We start from the raw sequence: 24,908 nt of genomic DNA, 5'->3' as shown, positions 1-24,908 counted from the left end.
GCTTAAAATATTGAAGAAATGTGTCATCTTTAACTTTATGCCTTTTGGAAATGAGTTCATCTTTTACTCGCTTAGTTATTCACAGTAACAGAAACTTTGACCGGGGTGCCCAAATTTTTGTATGCCACTGTAAGTCCAGTCCAACATGTTACTATCTCAGCAGAGAGTGGTTTGTGTGGGCAAACCAATGACCTTTGCTGTTCACTTACTGCCAATCATGCAGGCACATTCCAGGAGTCAAGGAGAAAGGTCAACAGCCTGAGTATGTACAAGGAACTTGCTCCCCGGTGAAATTTTACAGCAGAACTAAATTAAATCCCTCTGCTCCTACTCCTGTATTTACAGATAAGCCTGCTCAGTGGAGCCTTGGAATGGAAGTTCTTCACTGACTGGAAAGACCCATTAAAGCCAAAAGTTAACTTTAACTTTGCAAATTTCTATTCCATGAGGCTACAGAAGTTGTCCAACCTGACGAATATGCTCAGTCCTGGGCGACAGGTAGAGGGAGAAGGAGGAAGAGGCTTGGGGTGGGCTGGGGACACAAGGGAACGTGGTGAGTGCCGATGGAAGGTAGGTCAAAATAAATGTAACTGTTTAATTGTTCAAACCAGTTTTCCACGCAGGACCTTATCAAAAGTCTTACTAAAGTTCATTCTGAACTCATCTACTGCTCTGTCTTCTTCATTTTTTTTTAGTGACTTTCTTGAAAAACTAAATCAAACCAAGGTTCATTTAGCATTCTCTAGGCCGCCAGTCACTCTTTCCCCAGTGATAATGACAGGGCCAGTGCATGTCGACCAGTGTTAACTCGGCACAGTGTGAGCTGTCTGTCTCTCAACTCTTAGACTGGGAAGTCAGCTGGGATTTGAAGGGAGAAGAGACCAGAATAAGGTGGTTAACTGGGAGACAATCGATAGAAGAGGTAAAGGGCTGAAGGCGGAGGGATCTGACAGGAGAGGAGATTGGACCATAGGAGAAAGGGGAGGAGGAAGGGCACAGTAGGGCTTGACCTGGGTATAGTTCACATTGTGAGGTAATCAATTTCACACTTAAGTGTTAATTGTGTGCTGTATACTGGCCGATGCTTTCTCAGAGTGCTCTGTGGACTTCAGGCAGGTGTGCATTAAGCTATCCAACTGAACTCCACTGGTCATATGGCCTGCTTTGAGGCACCAATTATATTGCGACAGGTTTGTGCTAAAAATTCAGTCACAGAGCTAAACACATAACTTATAAATCCAAGTTCTATGATGAGGGATATACAAACATGGAAGATTTGTGAAGTTCAGACTTAAAGGCAAGGTACAACTGGAACAAAATTATCAAAAAACAAAGAATTGAAATAAGGCAAATAAGCATTGTAAGATGGTTTCTATCTGTCTGTATTTTATTTCTACATGGGTCAATAGGATTTCCCAGATTCTTACATGATCTAAACTGTAATGCAAAATTTTCCATTGGCATTATATCAGTAGAAACAAGAGCTACTGATTTTACTGATAAGTATAACTTCCACAATGTTCTTGGCAGAGGCACAAGCCAACACTTAAGATAACAATGGGCACCCGTCAATAAATACAGAAATTGATACTCGAACAGAAGATTCTTGCAGATAATTTTTAGTCCATATGGAGTCTTCACTTTCTGTCAAAATCCTGCTGTTACTGGATATCATTGGCTGTAATGTAGTTTAGTCTGAGAATAGGTTAGCTTTGCAGTAATTAGCTTGGATGTTTCAGCTGTGAATGAGGAGCTCATGTGCCAGTCATACGTTTGGCAAGTAATGAGCAATGGCCGCAGGTAATGAACTATGTTACCTCAAGGGAAAAACAATACAGCACGGACTTCTTTGGCATCTTTGAATATTTTTGTCGACATATTCAGTGTTTGTGAATTCAAACTTGGTTTCCAATTTGGAAATTCAATGCCATTTTACAACACTGTTGCACCTTTCTGATAAACTGCAAGTGTATAGTCATTTTATCCGAGGGAATTCTAGCTGAGTGCAGCTGATAACAACAAACCGCTTGTCAGAGAGAATACACAGTGGAAATCTTTCTGTCAACTGATGCATGATAGCATTTTTAAAAGATCACATAAATTGTCTCTAATCCAAAATGAAAGGCGTAACTAATTACGTATACAACTTATTTATAAGAATTCTCTCCAAGAAATGCATGAATTGAATTGTCAAGCACACAGCATAATCTATATCAGTTAACCAACACACCACCACTTCCATTTGAACTATATGTTTTAACTTCTAAGTTCATGTCATTAAGATAACCATTAATGAAAGATATGTATCCTGAGATGTGATGCATTAACCCATCTGCATACTAATGAAAAGCCATAAAGAAAGGTTATTTTAAAAAATGAAAAATATACGCAGCCTCCTAATTTATCTGAGAGTTCAGCAGATTTAATGGTTCTCTCCACTATTAATGGCTGCCTTCACTGCATCTCCTGCTACGAACTCAGTGGGGACTGACAACATTAATCAACGTACAATGCACTAGTTAACTAGTGTAGAATTGCTGCAGATCATTAAGTTGCTGATACTCACAGTCAAAGCCCATAACATTTATCATATCCAAGACATATCATACATCAATCTATGAGAACAATTAGCTGTAATATTTTTAAATGTAAGAGGGAACTCCGGATACAAAGTATTGATAATGTTGCAATTTTATCTTTACCAACAAAGGCAAGCATTTCCTTTTGATCATGGATGAAATATTTTCTTGTCACCCTCACTGAAAAACAACTTAATAGTCCATGTACCAATGAGATCTTTCCCCAAACCCATTTCCAATTTATCTGCCTGTTTTTGATACTGGCTGAGCAGAAATTTCCACCAACTCAATTCCAGAATGTCTGCAGGCACCAACTTCAGTTCCCATCACAAGATCCCTTGGCCTCTAGTCCTAATTTGATCCCTACCAGATGTCTGAAACTTATTCAATCTGTATGCAACTTCTATGACATATTTGTTGGAAATAGTGACAGGCAATCTCAGTGTGCAAGAATATTTTACAGAAGAATTATTTTGCATATTTATTAATGAATGCATTGTATTATCTCAAGTACTGAGGCTTTGTAGATTATTGTCTCTCAGTTGGCTAGGACCTCTGCCCACAGCATTGTGGAATTGTGCTCATTTGCTAAATTATTGGGTCTTATTTCTGTTAACTTAATACTGATTGTGTTTAGATCACGTTCTAAAGATAGATCCAATATATCTAATTGACCCATGTGGAGTTAATAGACAGGCAGGTGGAAGTCATTCAAAAATCATTTGTTTACCTTATTTCAGTCCTTCATTGTCCTGAAGATTTTGTTCATATCATACCTTGCCCCTACTTACGAGTCTGACTTTCACAAACCTTCCTTGTTCTCAACCCAACTTAGCATAGAATTTTACATTTTAACACATTTTAAATACTGAGAGAATGGATTTTTATTATTAAATTGATGTCAAAATGCTATTGCAATCTTACAGCAGGGCCTAACTAATGGAGCTTGCAGCCTGCATTTCCCATGGCCTCATGCACACACCTGAAACACTGAGGAAACACCAGTTGTCACGAAACACACACTTAATACCTCGCCTGAGAAAATTTCCAAGCTCGCTTGCTATCCTGCTTCTCCGCTGTTTCTGAAGCCACTTTTTGTTCCCCTACAACAACTCACCCAGTCACTTCCCTGAGTGTCGAGTCAGGGGCTGTAGGTTCCAATCCAACACCTGGACCTCCTACAGCTCCTATGCAGTAGTAAGTGGGGACTGCACTGACAACAGGGTACTAAACCACCGTCGCTGTGAGAAGCACTCTTCTGAAGACGGGCAATGTCTTGGCTGGCTTTTATTGCTCAGTCAGGAAAAGTTAAACTGATTATCTGATCAATATCCCTTGCTGTGTATAAAGCTGTGTCTGTGCTTTGTACTTCACGATTCAAAAGTACATCTGTTGAAATGTGTCCCAATGCATCCGGAGGGCTGAAGATTTCTTGTGCTTACTTGTCCCAGAAACAAAACCTTGGCCTTGTGACCCCATCCCCATTCTTTTTGCAGTTCACTCAGTCTTGCCTTCCACTCCATCACAGAGCTTACTCTGTTGCTACTTCCTGCTTCAGCCCTGTACTGGGATAAAATCATAATATCTCAGAAAACTTTGTTCTTGTGAAAGATCACTGACCTGTAATGTTAAAACTCAATCTTTCTTCTTAGAAATGGCTTCTGACTTGATTTCAATATTTGTTTTCTTTTATGTTTCCTGCATGTGTTCCAGTACCTTTTAAGTCTAAATCAAAATCTAATTTTTAACTGTTATCTAACTTTTAACTTTTAATTTTAATTTTTTAAATTTTAAAGTTGTTATTTTTAACATAATTTTAAAAATAAAAATTATTTAATTTTAATATTAAAATCTAACTTTTAACGTCTGTCCTTTAACTCAGCTGTGCACTGCCTCTTGAGAACAGAAATCTTTAAAATTATCAAGCGTTTTGGTAGTGCGGATGTAGAGTAAATATTGCCACTTGAAGGGAAGAGCATAACTGGAGGACATAGATACAGGATTTTTTCCTAAGAAATCCAGCAGGGAATTTAGAAGAAATTCCTTTACAAAGAGAGTGGTTATAATGTAGAACTCCGAATCATAGAGTACAGTTGAAATGAAAAGTGTAAACCTTTTAAGGGGAGACCAGACCAGCATGAGGGAGAATGGAACAGAGGGTTATCTTGATAAATATAGATGATAAAAGACAGGAGGATACTTGAGAGGAACACAAACTCTGGCATTGACAGCTTGAGATGATTGGTCTGCCTCAGCAGGTTCTTCCTCATGCAATCACAGAATCACCCAAGTTCAAAAGTTTTCTGAGGTAGGTCTAAGTCATTAAGTATAACCAAGTCTCCCAGGTTACAAGAACATTACCAGAATGAACAGGATAGTTTAATTATTGAAAGAATGGTAAGGATTTCTCTAACTTTGTCAATCATGGACAAATGGACAGAAAACCAATTGAAGATGCTACCAGAATTTTATAATCAAAAGAAAAACAGAACAGTTCAAAGATTATTTGACATGAATGCAACCAGAAAGCACAAGTGAGGAAAACTGCCAGTGTCATTTTCATGCTAACAAAATAAAATGGCATACAATTCCAGATACTTAGGAAGAAATAGGAGAATGACTTCGAATATAGCTAAGTATCAAGGCAAAAATTGAACAGCAGGATTGGAGAAGAGCAAGTAACAGTGTGAGTGAACATCCGAGAGAGGAGACTAACACCATAGTGAAAAGCACTTTGTGTATGGAGGAAATGTTCTGCCTTTGCAAAAGAGAAATCCAATGACTCAGTTTTAAGTTCATCACTAACCACTTCAGCTGGAAAGTTTTAATTCTGTCATTGAATGGTTCAAGCTTGCTCTGTCTAAAATGGAAAATGCCAACACTCCACCTACCCTGAAAGGTCTAGCTGATTTGTGGCTTGTAATGCAAGGCAAGGGAAGAGAAGGAAAAATGGTAGGGGCTTCGATCAAATTGCTACAGGGTGTCCTGTGGCAATAAATGGTGTAATAGTCAGAGATTAATCAATAAATTATGAATAAGGATCCACAGGCTTCAATTACAATTATATATTCTGATGAAAAGCAGCAAAGCCTTGCAAACATGCTGCCTGACCTGCTGAGTTGTGTGTGTATAAAGCCTTTTACTTGGCTCTGCATTACACTAGATCAGCTAATAGCAGGCAACAGAGCATTAGCAAAGTAAATACTCGGTGTTACTGGCCAGCCATTCTGACAAACTGACACCAAGATCAGATCGTAGCAGTCTTGCTGCACTGCAGTGCAGAAACAAAGATGGAACAATTCATGGTGCAACTTGTACAGTATCACAGCTTGATGCGTCAAAATTCAGGTCAAATTATCCTCAGTCAGACCCTCACAACACTCACATCAACCTCCCCACCATCACTATCAAAAATTCTCTATAATTATACACACCTTTTTAAAAACACAACACTGACTTATTATTGTCTTGTTTTCTATATTCCTACACAGAAACTCAAAATGTAATGCCCAAACACATTTTTTCAGCTCAGCTAGCGCAACATTTTTTTATTCCCAGTTTATTCTCCTCATATTTTCCATGTTGAGGGATGTTAAATTAAGTGCCTGTTATGGTCAACCTTGCATCATCCTTCATACACTTTCTGTACTGGCAAACTGGCTAAATTTGCATTAGCAAATTCTGATAAGCTTTCCAGCATGTATCAAAGTTTTATATTGAGTACCTGCAGAGATAACCTTCAATCATCCTAACAACGAAGGAATGCGTATTACCCATCTATTCTGTTTTGTGTGTGTTAACTAACCTTTTCTCCTTGCAAGTACAAGGTCTGGATTACAAGCCCCTGCAAGGTACCTTATGGAACATGTACTGAAAATCATTATGTAGATTCATGTGCAACTCAAACTATAAATCATTTATTGCATATTCTTCTCATGTCACTGTCACAAGTATATAAAATGAACGACGAATACAGCTGTCAGGGACTTCAACAAATCCACGCCTGTCTGCCATAATTATCTCATTCTTCTTCAGATGCTAACAAATTTGTTCTCAAAATTCTAAGTGACAACCAATTTTAAACTAAGTGATCTGTGATTACCAGCTACATCGTCATCTCCTCTCCTGAACAAAGGTCAGAAGTTGGTTGCCTGTCAGTTTACTGATGTGATTTGCATATCTACAGAGAATTTTTAAAGTCCAGTCAAAATTCAGTCATGTGGAGTTCCCATCAGGAGCTGGTGACTTTCCCCAAGCAACCTCTTAATTCTATCTCAGAATTAATTCCAATACTGTAATTATTAAACTGTTGTCTCACACTGAAACGAGAGAGATCTGGCGGGGGGGGGGGCACTTCGTCAAGTACCTCCATTCCATCCGCCACAAAAGGCAGAATCGGTGTCCACCCATTTCAGTTTGACTTCCCATTCCAACAAGAGAGTCCACAGCCTCTTCTACTGCCACGATGAGGCTGCACGCAGGTTGGGGGAACAACATCCCCATGTTGTCTTGGTAGTCTTCAACCTGTAGGCATGAACTTTGATTCCTCTAACATCCAGTATTTTCTTCCTCTTCTTTCCTCCTGTCTTTTTCCAATCCCCATTCTGGCTCCTTCTTAACCCTTCTTTTCTCCTTACCTGCCCATCCCCTCTCCCTGGTGCCCCTCTTTCCTGGTTCCCCATGCTTCACTCTCCTCTCCGATCAAACTTGTCCATCTTCAGCCCTTCACCTTTTCCACCTCCCAGCTTCTTATTTCATCTCCCTCCCCTACGCACCTACCTTCCCCCTCAGCTGCTCTCACCCATCACCCTCCAGCTTGTACTCCCTTCCCCTTCCCCCTCATTCTGGCTACTTCCCTTTCCATTTGACTCCTGAAGCATCTCTGACAACAACATCAACTGCTTGTTCCTCTCCACAGATGCTGCCTGACCTGTTCAGCTTCTGCAGCATTTTGTGTTGCTCCAGTGTAGGACGAGCTGCTGTAACCCAGCATCTGACTGCTCAGGCGTCTTGCTGGTCCACAATTTAGTTCACTTATTAGTTCAGACATGTGAGCCAGGGGTTTGAATTGCAAGTGAGGTATGGGGTTCAAAGCATGTCCAGGGTCAGGGTCCGGGTCTAGACTGCAGACTGAGGGTGTGCCCAGAGCTGGGATTGGAATATGTTTTATACTTTATTGTCGTCAAACAATTGGTACTAGAACGTACAATCATCACAGCGATATTTGATTCTGCGCTTCACACTCCCTGGGTTACAAATATTTTAGTAAATATTAAAAATTTAAATTATAAATCATAAATAGAAAATAGAAAAATGGGAAGTAAGGTAGTGCAAAAAAACCGAGAGGCAGATCTGGATATTTGGAGGGTACGGCCTAGATCCGGGTCAGGATCCGTTCAGCAGTCTTATCACAGTTGGAAAGAAGCTGTTCCCAAATCTGGCCGTACGAGTCTTCAAGCTCCTGAGTCTTCAAGCTCCTGAGCCTTCTCCCGGAGGGAAGAGGGACGAAAAGTCTGTTGGCTGGGTGGGTCGTGTCCTTGATTATCCTGGCAGCACTGCTCTGACAGTGTCCACGGACACTGTCAGAGTGAGTCCACGGACGGAAGATTGGTTTGTGTGATGTGCTGTGTGATGTTCATGATCTTCTGCAGCTTCTTTCGGTCTTGGACACGACAATTTCCATACCACGTTGTGATGCACCCGAGAAGAATGCTTTGTACAGTGCATCTATAAAAATTAGTGAGGGTTTTAGGGGACAGGCCAAATTTCTTTAGTTTTCTCAGGAAGTAAAGGCACTGGTGGACCTCCTTGGCAGTGAACTCTGCTTGGTTGGACCAAGTCAGGTCATTTGTGATATTGACCCCGAGGAACTTAAAGCTTTTGACCTGTTCCACTTGCACACCACCAATGTAAATGGGGTCGTGTGGTCCGCTACTCCTTCTGAAGTCAACAACCAGTTCCTTCGTCTTGCTGATGTTGAGGGATAGGTTATTGTCTTCGCACCATGCCACCAGGTTCTTAATTTCCTCTCTGTAGTCAAACTCATCATTACCCGAGTTACGGCCCACAATTGTGTCATCAGCAAACTTATATATTGAGTTTGATGGAAACTTGGCTACATAATCATGGGTGTGTAGTGAGTATGGAATGCCAGAGCTCAGGAATACGGGCAGATTTGCAGCTGGAACTGCGGTTCAGTGTGCTAGTATATTTCATGCCCCATTTAAACCCTTCAGGTTCACTGGAAAATGTATTATATCACAAAAGGGAACAAAAAGCGTGTTTATGTATTTAATAGGAGTAGCATCTAACTGTCAGAAATATCTGCTCTTCCACCTCCGAAGTCCCAAGGGTACCAGACCTTCAGTTTTATTGTATTTTTTAGACCTGATCCAGACTGTTAACTTAATGTTGCTACCCTCCCCAACTTTTGACACCTCTTTCAAATCAAATCTATACTTTGTCCCTTTCACATTCAAAGATTTACCAAACAAGGAAAGTTCAAAGCCTGTGAGGTTGACTTGGTTGTCTCTCTGGGGTGAAAGTATTTATTTTAAAAGGGTGTTGCAGACCAGAGCTGTGGTCATAATGTGAGGCAACATAGAAAAGGGACAGGTGAGACACAGATTCACGTGCACAATCTCCAGCCTCCTCTATTGTATTCAGTGACCCACCCCGCCCCCACTTCACTGAGGCTAAACATAGACTAGGTGATCTTGCAAAGCACCCGTACTCTGTCTACAATAGCCACCTTGTAGATTTCAGTTGTATGTCACTTCAAGACCCTTTCCCATTCCTACACGAACCTCCACTACCATGATGGGGCCAAACACCTACCAGAAGAACAATAGGGCTGCCCACAGCCCAATGATATCAACATTGAATTATCCAGTTTCGGGTAACACATTTCCCTTGTGTTCACTTCCCATTCTTACTGGTCCACTGAGGTTTTCTGTCTACTTGTTCACCTTTTCTATTTCCATCTGCTCATCACGCACATACATATCCACCTGAGTTTCCTTTCCCCAGGCTGACTCTCCCTATCCCATCACTCACTTCCCATAAAAACCTTCCTTATCTGATTTTACCTGGTACCTTCCAGCCTGCCTCTGCCTTCCGCTTCCCTCCCTCCAGTTGGCTCCATCTGTCCATTGTTTTCCCCAAACCACTCACTGGCCTTCATCTCTAAATTCCCACTCCTGACTTGATCTTCCAATTACCCTTCACCTCAGCTAGTTCCACCCATCACTCACCAGCCTCTGTCTCACCCTCCCTCTTACATCTTTTTAGTGGCTACCTTCCCTCTACACCATCGTTGATGATACAGGGTCACAACCTGAAACATCAACCATTCCTATGCCTCCACTGATGCTGCTCAACCCAACAAGTTCCTCCAGAAGCTTGTTTTTTATTCCAGATTCAAGCATCTGCAGTCTCGTGTCTCCATAGAAACATGCCCTTCAGCCCTCCGGGTCTCATCGTGACCATCTAAGATTAATCTCACTTGTTCATATATTGGTTTAAAAATGGAAAGCAAGGTTTACAGATGATACAAAGATAGGTGGAGGGGCCTGTAGTTTTAAGGAAGTAGAGGGGCTACAGAAGGACTTGGACAGATTCAGATAATAAGCAAAGAAATGGCAGATGGAATACAGTGTCAAAAAATGTATGGTCACGTACTTTGGTTGAAGAACTGAGAGGGTTGACTGTTTTCTAAATGTAGAGAAAATGGAGAGCGGTGCAAAGGGACTTGGGAGTCCTTGTACAGGATTCCCTAAAAGTTCATTTTCAGGTTGTGTCTGTGGTGAGGAAGACAAATGCGATGTTAGCTTTCATTTCAAGAGGACTAGAATATAAAAGCAAGGATGTAATGTTGAGGTTTTATAAAGCACTAAGTGAAGCCTCATCAGAGAATTGTGAGCAATTCTGCACCCCTTATCTAAGAAGTTGAACAGGGTTGAAAGGAGGTTCACTAAATTGATTCCAGGATTGAAAGGCTCGTCATATGAAGAGCATTTGACGGCTCTGGGCCTGTACTCACTGGAATTCAAAAGAATGAGGGGTGACCCCATTGAAACCTATCGTATGTTGAAGGACCTTGATAGAGTGGATGTGGAGAGGATAGTTCCTTTGGTGGGAGAGGTCTAGGACCAGAGAGCACAGCCTCAGAATAGGGGTGTCATTTCAGAACAGAGATGAGGAGTTTCTTTAGTCAGAGAGTGGTGACTCTGTGGAATTCGTTGCCACAGGCCAAGTCATTGAGTATATTTAAGGCAGAGGTTGATAGGTTCTTGATTAGTCAGGATGTGAAGAGATATGGGGAGAAGGAAGGAGATTCGGGCTGAGGAAAATGGATCAGCTGCAATGAAATGGCGGAGCAGACAATTGGCAAAAGGGCCCAATTCTGCTCCTACATCTGATGGTCTCATGGTCATATATTGCATCCAAGTTGCTATTGTAACCGGTTACATCACTGTCTGGTACGGAGGAGCCATTGCACGGGATCAGACATTGCTGAAGGCTGCAAATTCAGTCAGCTCCATAATAGGCAAAAAAAAACTTCCCAGCGTCAAGGGAAGGTGATGCCTCAGAAAGGCAGCATCCATCATTAAGGGCCTCACCACCTATGACATGCCCTCTTCTCGATACTACCTTCAGAGAAGAGGTACAGGAGCCTCAAAACACACACTCAGTGTTTTGAGATCAGCTTCTTCCCCTCTGCCATCAAAATTTTAAATGGACAATAAACCCATCAACACCTTCTCTTTTGGTCTGTTTTTGCACCTCTTGTATATGTACACATCTATTTATATACAGTATATATAATATACATATTATAATTTAGAGCATATGTATTGCACTGTACCATTGCACAGAACAGCATTCTTCATTACATATGTGAGTGATAATAAACCCGATTCTGATTTTATTCTAGATACAGACTAGCCAGAAAGTATTTGTCAATATTCATCGCAGCCAAATCTGATATCCTTTTCAGTCAGCACGCACTGAGTGCACACACGCACATCCATCCACACACAACCAGACCTGGCGTGAGTTAGTTCTTCCTATTCTTTAAGCACTGAATGTTTTCTGCAGTAAATTACCTCCTTTAAGTTTGAAATGTATAGCTTGCTGCTCACCAGAACCCTTGGGTAAATTTGCAGACTTACCACAAGATCAGAAAGACTTATTTTCCTTCTGGGTCATCTAAATATGGGCCCTTTATTTCCAAAAGCGTACGCCTAGATAGTGTGGCTCAAGCAGAAGCCAAAATCTAGTGATCTGCTTTCTCTCAGGTAGACTGACCCAAGCAAGCCTTGCAATGGTCCAGTTTCCAGTAAGTCTACAGTTACCTTAAAGCTCCCTCTGCACATCCCCTCACAACACGCTGGAGGAACTCAGCAGGTCGGGCAGCATCCGTGGAAATCGGGCCGGAACCCTTCGTCAGGACTGAAGAGGGAGGGGGGCAGAGGCCCTATAAAGGAGGTGCGGGGAGGTCCTGACGAAGGGTTCTGGCCGGAAACATTGACTGATCGTTTCCATGGATGCTGCCCAACCTGCTGAGTTCCTCCAGCGTGTTGTGAGTGTTGCTTGGACCCCAGCATCTGCAGAGTATTTTGTGTTTACATTCCACATCCCCTGTTGGATCAAAACCTTGACAAACAATTCCCTCCATCCTACCAATCTGATCCTGACCACCCTTTGATGTCTCAACCCAAGACGCCCCCCAACCCTAATCATTGCCTTCAGCTCTTCTTTCTCACATTTCACACCCAGCCCACAGCCCACCTGTTGGCTTTCACAAGCATTGTGATCACAGCAAGCACAGATGAGATATCTTTGAGCACATTAATGATGTAAAGCTGGTGCTGTTGTCCAGAGGCCTTATAGAATGGTGGAACTGGGAGTAGAAACACATATTAGCTTGCAATTTACTGCTCACTTAATGCATTTTTCCATCTGCTGAAATATTTCTACATCCCAAGCAGGTGCTTTGTGAAGACTAGTTGGGATCAGCATGACTTCTCTGCCAAAGAACATTTACAGTCCATTCTCAGGCTGGTCCTTTGCTAGCAGCCCCACAAAGAACTGCTGGCATTTATGCATCACCATTTGCTCATCCATTCAACCTAACCCTACTTTCTACACCATGGTGCCAGATTGTAGATCACCTTCAAATTTCTAAAATAAACCTATATCAAGATTAGGGATCTAAGGACAAGGGTTCCATAACTGTCTTCTTAGACTGTGGATTCAGCAACCACACCAAAACCAAAAACTGTGGATGGACCAGGAGACTTGTAGTCTGTTGAGCGCTCGATCTGTGGCATTCAAGACCAGTGATCCAGAACAGTACAAGTAGTTCAGCTGCGACATATGGAAGGCTACGTTAACGGTGAAAATACAATTCAGATTCAGGTTTAGAGACTGAATCTAATGCTAGTCAGCTCTGGCAGACTATTACTCCCTACAAAGCAAAACCTAACATCATGAATGACTGTGATACTTCGCTCCCAGATGAGCTCTTTTATGCATGCTTTGAAAGGGAGAATAAAACTATGCCTGTGAAAATACCTGCAGCATCCTATGACCTTGTGACCTCTGCCTTGGAGGCCAACGTCAGAACATCTTTCAAGAGGGTGAACCCTTGCAAGGCATCAGGCCCTGATGGTGTATCTAGGAGGGCTCTGAAAACCTGTGCTGAGGAGACAGGCAAGAGCAAGATAGATCAGCTCATTGAGTGGTGTCGCAGCTGCAACCTTGCACTCAATGTCAGCAAGATGAAGGAGTTGATTACGGACTTCTGGAAGAGGAAGTCGAGGGAACACAGTGGAAAGAGTGAGCAGTTTCACGTTCCTGAGTATCAACATCTTTGAGGATCTATCCTGGACCCAACATATTGATGCAATTACAAAGGCAGCACAACAGAGGACATAGTTCATTCAGAGTCTGAGGTATTTAGTATGTCACCAAAGACACTTGCAAATTTCCACAGATGTACTGTGGAGAACAGTCTAACTGGTTGCATTACCCTATTGAGAGGCCACTGCATAAGATCGGAAAAGAGTGCAGAGAGTGGTAAACTCAGTCGGCTCCATCACAGGCACTAGCCTCCACAACATCCAGGATACCTTCAAAAGGTGATTCCCCGAAAAGGCAGTATCCATCATGAAGGACATCCATCTCATGTCTTCTTCTCACTGCTACCATCAAGATGGTAGTACAAGAGCCTGAAGCCACACAGACACAACATCTCAGGAACAGCTTCTTCCCCTCCACCATCGAACTTCTGAATGGACAATTAATCCATGAACACTACCTCGGTATTTTTTTTTCCTCTCGCTCTTTGTACAAGTTATTTAATTTTATGTATCTACCTACTAATGTTCTCCTGCTACAATCTCTCTTCTGTTGCACTATATCTTTTCTACCCTTTCAACTCCACCATATGCTGACCTGGAGGTTTGCAGCTTGCCTAAGGTACAGGTTTCGGTTTCCCTTTTTCTGGAATATATTAAAATATCCCAGTAGATTTGAAATTCTGTAAGCTCTATAAAGGCTCTGGGGTGTATTTAAACATGAAAGAAATAAAGGAAGTTACTGCTGTTGAATAGGAACCAAGAGCAGGAATTCTACTTCTTCAATTCTAGAATACACAAGTTAAATGCAATCTTTCTCCCATACCCAGAGATAACGTAATCCACCGTGAATTGAAGATTAACCACCTGCAACTGAGTAGCTTAGTTATTCATTGCCTGAAGCACCTATGTCATAATGGGAGCCATACATAATTTATATTTCAAAAGTCTTCGCAGACAGCATTCAGACAGTTTCAAAATCATCTGCTGAAACAACCTGAAATAGTTTCATCATCACCGTGAAAAACAAATAGTGTTGGATTACTATCAATCAACCCAACCTCCACCTGTTTAATTCCTCTGTCATTACCTCTCAATGACAATGCATCATTTGTGAGAGGAATAGGTTTTGTCTTATTTATGAAACTTGTAACCAGAGTGAAAACAAGATCCATACTCTTTCAAAAGATTGCAATAACCAATTCAAAAGGAGCAATTAAAGACAGGGACCTCCATTGTGTAATAAATACAAAACAACCAGTGTTCTGAGGCAATAGGTGAAGCTGAGCAGAGATAAATCCGCTGGCCAATCTACATTTTATTTATTTAGTGATGCAAGGTGGAGTAGGCCCTTCCAGCACTTCAAGCCACGGCACCCTTGCAAGCCCAATAACCCCGATTAACCCCAACCTAATCAAAGGACAACTTATAATGATCAATTACCCTACCTGCTAGGTCTTTGGACTGTGAGAAGGAACTGGAGCACCCAGGGAAAGCCCATGCTTTTCACAGGGAGGACCCTCAGACTCCTTGCATAATGGCGCTGACGTTGAACTCCAGAACGCCACGAGCTGTAACAGTATCGTGCTAACCGCAACACGACTGCGGCGCTCTTTTCTCCCCTTTCTCCCTCTCACCTTGAACCTGTGCCCCCTTGTTTTTTGGCACTGATTCAGAATCAGGCTTATTATCTCTGTCACATGTCGTGAAACCTGTTATTTTGTGGCAATGGTACAGTAAATTACTATCAGAGTCAATAAATAAATAGTGTGAAAGAGGAACAGCGAGGTGTTGTTCATGGCTTCACCGAACGTTCAGAAATCTGATGACAGGGAGGAAGAAGCTATTCCTAAAATGCTGAGTTTGGATCAGAGTAAGACTCTGATGGCCCGTCTTATCTTTGCCTCCCATGATTTTGGAACCTGACAGAGTCTGCTTCGCTGTGCGAAAAACAAACACAGTTTATCTAATTGCTCCTTATGAATTAAGACCTCCAGTCCGGGCTACTTTCCTCTGCATTCTCTCCAGCACAATCTCATCTTTGGAATGTACATCAGCAGGATGTTCTCAGGTCACTGAGATAAAGACAATGCATCCACTTTGTTTGTCGGGCATTACCTTCAGCTTAAACATTTACCAAAACGGCAGCACCTGCAGCTACCCATCCAAATCCAGGACCACTCTGACCTGAGAACATCAGCTGGATCCCGAGCTCGCTGCCAGCATCCCCGTAGGCCCGCCTTCACCAAGAGGACGGCAGCTCATCCAGAGACTCATCACATCTTCACCAGGGCAAATAGCCAACAACCCAAATCTCAAAAATGAACATAAAAACCCATTGTACAAAGCACACAAACATCGGTAATTAATGAAAGACAAAAGGTCTAGGTTTCATTTCAGTTTATTTAGTACATCTGAATGTAATTTTGCAGTTTACAAAATGTACGAATGATGAAACATTATATTCAAAACAACTTTTGACATGCAAGTCTGATTTAAAACTGTTAAACTGGAACCCATAACCTGGCAATAGATTAGGATATTGTGAATAAATATTGCTGAAAACAGATGACCTGTTTAAAACAGTCTTTTATGGAACATATTTTTCAACTTAACAAAAAAGCTCCTAAACATGAAATACACTTGTATGTCAATAGCACCTTTCTCAACAGAAGGAATTACCAAATTGTGCCATGCAGTAAAATATGTCTTTCTGAGGAGTTGATAAAGTGACAAGGATTTAATTCACACCAAGATCCCACAAAAAGCAACCAAGTCAATAACCAGGTGATCTGCTTTAATAGACTGTTGAAGAATAAATGTTGACCAGAGAACATGAGGAGTAATGCCAGTGGAATCACTTAAATTAAATAAAAGGGACAGATGGTCCTCTGTTTACCATCTCATCACAGCTAATGAGGTTCTGCCTCATCAGAATAACACCATCAAGGCAAAGATAATACCTCAAAAATTAAAAGATGAGCGAAATGAATATTTTATGAAATGGATATACAGGAATCATGGTGATCAGAATAAAGCTGCCAATGATAATATTTCCAAAATAATTATAATTCCAAAATTATAATAAAGTGTTAGTATTTGCAAAATGACAAAAACTACAAAATGATAATAAAAATTGAAAATGATTTTAAAAAACTCCAAATGATTAAAAAGAACAAATTTCAAAAAGATAGGGACATATTTATGACATTTTAATCTTGAACAGTGCAATAATCCAGACTTCTGAAACAGCAATTTTTGGAGGTATTCAGTCAATTCAATGTGTTTCCATAAAATATCAATAGCCTAAAATACTATTTTAGCTTTCCATGCTGGCTTCAAATGTTATGCATTATCCTGCTATCATCTGCTTAATGGACGGATTCTGCATTAATGGACAGGTTGCTCAAAACAACAGGAATACAATATGAAGTCTGCATTTTGAAGCATACTAGACGCATTTGTTAACGCAATGCACAGATTTATGCCTAGTGAAAAGCTGACAAAGAACAGTAATGCCTTACCTGAATGAGTAGGGAGAGGTGAGTGAGGACGAGGAAGGGCTGTCGACTGACTGCTTCCTATCAGACTTTTCCTGTTGTTAGTGCGGCAACTGAAATTAAAAGAGGGTAACAAATTATATAACACTTATGAAAATTATATAACATTTACTAGATTTCATACATATTATTTGCAAGGAAAACTGAATAAAACCAATCAAAACCAACTTACTATCTTTCCTGTCTAGGATCTAGAACAGGCCTTTCCAACCTTTTTTATGCCGTGGACCCTTAACCTTAACTAAGGGGCCCGTGAACCCCAGGTTGGAAACATCTTATCTGGAGAATGCAAAGCTAAATGTTTATTATAATAACGTAATAGGATTAGACATTTCGATAGTTTCCTTGTGCACAAAAGAGATAATGAATTCAAATTTGCTTGATCCACCCTGGGGTGGTCTAAACTTTTTGAAGCAGTTAAGATCAAGTTTCCTTTTGAATTATGTGGAAACGTCAATGCATGAACCCAAATGCAAAGCATTGCATTATAGAAAATGGGTTTATTATACCTTATATTGTACCCAAAGTGCTACTCTCCATCCACATACTCTCCCTGACATGGGTGAGTATTTTCAGCATCTAGTATTTTTGCTCTTTGACTACCACCATGCTTGCAGGATGCACAGTGAGCGCAAATGGTAAACTGATTACAATGCCACTGGCGCATAACTGGCCTGACTTGTGCACCCAGAACTTTCAACGCAGTAACAGTAGTTTGTCTGCCCTTGGCTCCCCTACTGCCATGGTAAAGCAAATTCGGGATGGAGGAGCAAAATCTCAGATTCCATCTCAGTAGCCTGAGCAGCATGAACATTGATTTCTCTAACTTCTGGTAATTCCATCCCTCTCCCATCTTTCTCTCCTTCTCCATTCCTAATTCTGGTAACCATCTCACCCCTTCTTCTCTCCTCACCCGCTCATCACCTTCCTCTGGTTCCCCTCCTCCTTCCCTTTCTTCCATGGCTCAGTGTTCTCGCCTATCAGATGCCTTCCTTTCTAGCCCTTTACCTCTTCTACCTTTCCCTTCCCAGCTAGTTAGTTCATCTCCCCTCTCCTGGTCTCACCTATTACCTGCCAGCATGTACTCCTCCTCCTCCTCCCTCCATCTCCCTATTCTGATTTCTGCCCCTTTCTAGTCCTGACAAAGGCGAGCCGCCCGCAACACCAACTGTTTACTCCTCTCCACAGATGCAGCCTGGCCTACTGAGTTCTTCCAGCACTTTGTGTGTGTGTGTGTGGCTCCAGATTTCCAGCATCTGCAGAATCTCATGTTTAAGAAGCTGGTATTTTTGGACTTCCATGCTTAAGTGCATTACAATGGAAATCATGAAACAGCTGACACAGTTCAGCATTCTTCCACCGTAATCACGATAAATCAACTGAATCCTTGAAACCTGTAGTTCTTAATGAAACTGGTCTTGCAGGGAAAATCACTGAAGATCCCACACTTCATAAACACTGCTTAACAAACCCTCCAGACCTAAAAACTCAGCACATTGAAATTTGCTCACATAGATATCATATATAAAATATAATATAAACATAATGGCATTTTTTTTATTGAAAGCTTAAAAGCATAAAGATTAAAATAACATCTAGAACAGTGTTTTTCCTTCCTGATTCGCTCTTCATTAGAATTGCTTAACATGATTGGATGCTAGACATTTCTTTGAAATAACAACCAATGTTGCAAAAGGGTTCCAAAGAGTGCACTAAATGTTGGAGAGCAGCTTTCTCCTAAGATAGTGGCAAATTGTATCATTTTGCAAAGGTGGCAAATTGTATCATTTTGCAAAGGCTGCAAAATCCTTGCTGTTATGTCACAGCCCCAAACCACATTCTTAACTATCCCTAGAATGTTCTTGCTCAAGGAATTAACAATCATGGTTCCAGTCTTTGAGGAGCCATCAAGGAGACAGCCGAAGGAAAAGCATGTTTGGTGAGTGGTTGGCAAACGTTCATGTTGAAATAAAACAACATAATGAGAAAGGAAGTTGCAGTATTTCAAAGTTCAGACATGGATCAGCTGGTTCACTCAGCTGAGAAAGTGGTGCATCGGGAAAAATGTGAGTGAAAATTTTCCATTAGGCAATCAGTATAAAACAGATGAACATGATACTGAAGACTGATGGCAGAGAACCCAAAATAATTTGTAAGCAACAGAGCCAGTTATATTCAACATTAAAAACTGCTCTCACTGGTAACAGAAACCACCTTCCAGCTAGAAAGGATTGCCTGTTGAGGAATAGTCACATCCTGAAAAACAATCAGAAACCAGTGACTGAACACACAAGAACTGGCAAAGTCAACAGGAACTTTAACCCCTAGAATAGGGCTGGTGAATCTATAGTCCGGTTGACTATCAGATCATTCTCGGACTTAAAACAATATCCTTATTCATCATTCACTTGTACTCCTGCCCAGCTGGAAAAACAGACCCACAATGATGAATGCACTCTACACTCAAATGTATAAAAACTCAGAGTCAAATCGTGTTAAATACTGATTGGACTAAAGTATAGGGAGAATGTCAGAGGTAGGAATGGTGGGTATGTGGAATGCACTGCCAGGGGTGGGATAAATGCAGATACGTTAGGGACATTTAAGAGACCCTTAGATAAGCACATGGACGATATAAAAATGGAGGGCTATGTGGGAGGGAAGGGTTTGAGTGATCTTGGAGTAGGTTAAAATGTTAGCACAGCACCATGGGCCGAAGGACCTGTACTGTGCCTAACTGTTCTATGTGCTATGATCCATGCACTGCTGTTGCAAAACAAATTTTATGTGATATGACAGTGATAATAGATGATAAAAAACGCTGCTTTTTTGAACTGAGAGGAAATAAATAAGAAGATGATACTGGCAGTTGTTTTGACAGCTCCAAGCAATTGAACAAATTGCCAGTTTAGAAGATCTGCAGAAGCAGATGAAAAAATAACTATCTCCGTTCTTTGATGCAGAATCTTCTGTGGGTGATCAGTAAATTGTATGATTGATTTTAAAAAAAACAATTGGCCAATAAAAAAAAAATCATCCCTGAGTAAAGGATATCTCTGATCTGGCCTCAGGTTCCAGACACATGGATGCCCAGTTTTGATCTGCTAGATCTGAATTATGGTAAGCATGATGATGGTGCCACATAGCACAATCCATGGCATCTTTGCTTTGACAGTTCACGAATTCCATCCACCCCTTTTGTGATAACCCAAGCTGACAGCAACTCACAACAAACATGGAAGTCTCAGCTTCCCAAGGAGTTCTTGCTAAAGGAGTTCTGCAGTTTCCCAGCAGTAACTGGTCCATGCATTTCAAAAGAAATTAACAGGTCCAAGAAAACAAGCTTCAGAAGATTTGTATTTCTAAATTATTTTGATTTCTGATGTTTTTCTAATACATTTAAACAATTTGATTTTAAACAGTATGGCAAGATCTGAACAGCTTCTGATTACGTTTCAACGTTTGCAAATGTCAGTAACATTGCTCTGGAGGCTTGGCTTAATTGACCGTCAAACCATTTCCCAGAGTGGGTATTGCTCGGTACAGTGGGAAGAACCCTGCACTGCAGAGGGTGTTATTGATCAGCAGCCATTTCAGAGGGCAGATTTTGTGGCCCTCTAAGCCAACAGATCATTGTCAGCCAGAATCATATTTGCAATTTCTGTTCTAGCTACTCTTCAGCTTTCTGGAATCACTCTTGTGGGGAAGTAGTTCTGTCACAATTCAACCAAAGAGACTTTGTTTAATTTTCTTTTTATTTTTAGATGACAAGTTAGTTGGATAACCTTTAATTCTATGATGCCTTCATTCATTAAAGTTATTGACAAAAACCAGTATCTGTTTAGTTATGTCTGTTTATTATTGATGAACTTAAACTACATATAGTTAAATGTAAGCTCAATATCCTGTGAAGCAACTTCAAAAATAAATGAAATGAATATCTAGTATAGATGAACTTCCTCATGTTTAGATGTGAAAGCAAACGACTCTAAGGTTTATTATTTCACAATGCGAACATTTAAGTTGCTATTGAAACCAACAGTGTTTATATGGCTTAAGCAAGTATGAGTTCCATATTTACAAGATATTGGTACGCTGCCAGTGTAAACAGAGCAGCTCAAGTGCCAGAGAAAGCTTTTAATCTCCCTGTGCTTTGCTAGGTAACAGGGACAGAATGAAGATTTGACATCACCAAACTGATGCTTATGGCATTCAGTTCCAAACACCTATAATGTGAATTTTGTCCCTGTCATATAAATGTATAAACAGAAAGGAAACATTTGCTGAGATGTAAAGTTTAACTGATGAAAATACAAAATCCAAGTCTCTTTATACTGAAAACAAATTCTATACAAGGTTATCTTATTTATCAACTATGAACGCAACATTGTAGTGACTAATAAGGTAGGATTAATCTAAAATTTGGTGAAGCAGATGATTTACCTCATTCAGTAATAAGTTACTTTGTAGGGTGTGGTGCGGAGGTGCGTGATTAATTCAGACTAACCACATTTACTGCAATCTTCCGCCAACAACCAGGTGCATAGAACATTTAAACACGTAATTATATACAAAATGGATTGCGGTTAATTGGGACACATCGGGACCAGTATATTTTGGCCCTATTAAGCGCCTGTCTCAATTAGCCGAAGTTTCATGGAAATAGTTAAAAAGGTATTGGAAAAAAAAAGACAAACTACATAACAAATCATATAGTTCAATGAAATACAGAACAAGTTAGAACATTATCAATTCTACTACAGTACTATGGAACTATATTAGTTCCTAATAGTTATCAACTGAGGAATTCATCCAGTGTATGCTGCTGTGCAATTTAGATTGACTGTAAATGAACATAATCAGTGTGGACACTTTATGCAGATAATGGTTTCATAAAATGCTCTTGATGATTATATCCTCCAAATCTTCATTTTCATTGTATTATTCAAGACGATTGTTGATACCTTCAAATTCCTCATAGTTTCTAACTTGTTGAAGTAGTGAAATCCTTTCATTTTTCACTCCCACCTGTTTCTAGCATCTCCAGACTTGATTGCTTGAAACCACAGTGAGCAAAACAGTTCTGAATTGTCTTACTGCTTATTTTTTGCCAAATATCAGTGACAAAAATCACTGCTTTTTGAACACAAACACACGCCTGATGCTACTTAAAAACTGTTCTCTCTAAGCACGCTGCAGTGTGTAACAGCCACATGACTGCACACGAATGACGCTAGCTAGAAGCTGTTCAGCAACAGTCTCCTGCCCCAATTAAGCGGTAGTGTCCTGAATAAACAGAGAACCCCGGCAATTTGCCTGGTTAGTTATTGGTCTTTAAGAGCTGTCCCAAATAAGCAGCTGCCCTGATTAACCAATGGCCCAATTAACCAGAATCCACAGTATCAGAAAATAATCAGTTAAATCCTGATTTATAAAACTCAAAGAGAACACTGGAATTACCAATGAAACAGTTCTTCAGTGAGTTTTGCCTTTTGTTACCTACTGCTTCCTGCATTTTGAATAATCTTGAATCCCATTTACCAACAAGAACTTCCGAGCACTCCATTTTTGGGGCATCATGTTAGTATAGCGGTTAATGCATTGCTTGATAGCGCCAGCAATCACTGATAGGGGTTTGATTCCCGCTGTTCCCTGTAAGGAGTTTGTATGTTCTCACCTTTACCACACTGGTTTTCCAAGTGCTCCAGTTTCCTCCCATATTCCAAAGATGTACAGTTAGTGTTAGTGAGTTGAGGGCATGCTGTGTTGGCACAGGAAGCGTGACAACACTTACAGGCTGCCCAGCACAGTCCCCACTGATTTGATTTTATGCCAACAACAGATTTCACTACATTTTGATGTATGAGTGACAAATAAAGATAAACTTCATTAAAGGTCTCTAATTTTTTATTTAAGCTTTTAAGGGTTCACACAGCCCAGGCTGAAATCAATTCCACATTCTATCCATTTAGTAAAGACATGCTCAAACTACAATTCTCTGCTGCTCTGAATTTGTAAATACAATTTTTCTGTGCTTTAGCATCAGACCAGGTCAGCAACCAGTTAAGATTTCAAAACTCTATGCACCTCCATCACTCTCAAGCCTACCCTTTCCTGGAGCGAATCCACCAAATACTTAATCTTTCCTCACACTTCATTCTCTCAAGTTTTGGGAGCTCCATCCTCCAAATTCCGCAGTAACTTGGTGCAACAATAAGCAGCAGCTCTCATGTGGTCTTGTCAGCAAATACTGATTTTTAGCTGACCTTGAATCATTACAGCTGTTCAAGACTATGCCAGCTCCCAGTAAGACAACCCATGAGTTCCACTCTACTCCTTTGCCACTGAACTTTGACCGTTTTTCTCTCTCAATTACCAATCCAATTTCTTTTCCAAGGCAGAACCCAATTCTGCTTCTATGTCCTCCATATTGAGGGAGTTCCAGATATGTCCTCTTGTACAAAAAGATATCCCTCACATTGATTTTATAAACTGTTTTAAATCCATGACACTTTCTGTTCCTTGACCGTCCCTATCAAAACCAATCATGGCCTTTCCTGTCTCCATCAAATCTTCTCTAAAACTCTTTTGCTCCAAGGCAAAGAATCCAGGCTTGTCCACTCCAGCCTTAAAAGAAAAATTTCAGAACTCTCTACATTTTATACTTTATGGGGTACATTCTAAATGCATTGCTCCTCAATCTTTGTACAAAAAATTCTTGCCCTTAAGATATTGTAGAAGCACTTTTAATTGTTGACCCATAAAAATAGTAATTATATATCAACACAAGAAAACTTATAGCTTTCCAACATTCCTTACTATTTCCTTGTCAATCCTTTGTCACATGGCACAACCAGCTCTTCCTTATTTCCTTCTTTCTGTGCGACGTTCCCCTGATCTTTCACAATTCTTAAACATCATTGGTCAAGAGGATGGAATAGGGACTCAGCTGTTCATTAGGGCCCAGGATACACTGTATGATCATCCTTGCATCATTTATCAGCTTGCACTTTCAATCTGTTATGAGTAATTCAAGCTGAACAAACCAGTTTAACTGAATGTTAACTAATGACATAAGCCACAGGAATCATTCCACTGCATAGGTGGCTTCATTGACCCAGCCACCAAAACCTCACGATCACTCTGATAGTTTACCTACATTTCCATTCAGCACATTACCCAGGTCAGGCTTCCCTACAAAACCCCTAACTGTACATTTACTGATATTAAGATGAATCTATCATTTCTCTGCCTACTGATCAAGATTATGAACTTCTTATAGACCTTCTGTGTATTAATTAGTCCAAACTGGGCTGGCACAGATCAGGTGAGCCGGGTAAAATGTGCAGGCAATGTGCAGATATAGGCCAGACAAGATCCTGAAAGCAGATTCAGTTATGGCATTCACATTGAAATTCGAGGTTATTTCAGGGCTCTGAGGAACAAGCCAGGGAATGACAAGATGAGTTCTCCACAAAAAGCTGGCACAAGGGTATTGGGCTGAATGGCCACAAATGTTGCAAAACTGTTACAGTCTCTAGTATTACTTAGGAATTCTTCAGTTTAATTCATTCATCAACACCATAGGTTCCAACTCTGAACCGTCTGGTTAACTGGTGAACTGGCCACTAACCAGAACTTACCCTGACTTAATATTGTACACAAGTTAACCATTTAAATACCTGTCCATTTACCACAAGTGCTCAGAATATTTGTAGTGGCTATCTTGTTATATACAACCGCATGAAGTGCCATTATCAAAATGTCCATACCACATTGCTCTTCATAACTGTATAGTCAGGTTTATATGCGGGAGGAGAAGATGACAGCATGACACAGCGCGCGCAGCTCTCCAATGAAATGATATTGTTTCTGTTAAATTGGGGCCGTGGACAAGTCTGATTTGA

General features: G+C 40.6%; 1 protein-coding gene across 12 annotated transcripts in view; it reads right to left on the bottom strand.

The window, feature by feature from the left end:
- The window catches only part of LOC140197598 (microtubule-associated serine/threonine-protein kinase 4-like), a 437,605-nt gene that overhangs the window by 104,352 nt on the left and 308,345 nt on the right, over positions 1–24,908 (bottom strand). For all 12 annotated transcript variants that reach the window (XM_072257798.1, XM_072257805.1, XM_072257800.1 and 9 more), the window contains one exon: positions 16,966–17,054. In XM_072257798.1, coding sequence (XP_072113899.1) covers positions 16,966–17,054 — 89 coding nt within the window. The remainder of the gene's footprint in view (positions 1–16,965; positions 17,055–24,908) is intronic.

The sequence above is a fragment of the Mobula birostris genome, chromosome 5 (genome assembly GCF_030028105.1).
Source record: "Mobula birostris isolate sMobBir1 chromosome 5, sMobBir1.hap1, whole genome shotgun sequence".
In the NCBI taxonomy this organism is placed as follows: Eukaryota; Metazoa; Chordata; class Chondrichthyes; order Myliobatiformes; family Myliobatidae; genus Mobula; species Mobula birostris.
This window is presented reverse-complemented; position numbering and strand designations above follow the sequence as displayed.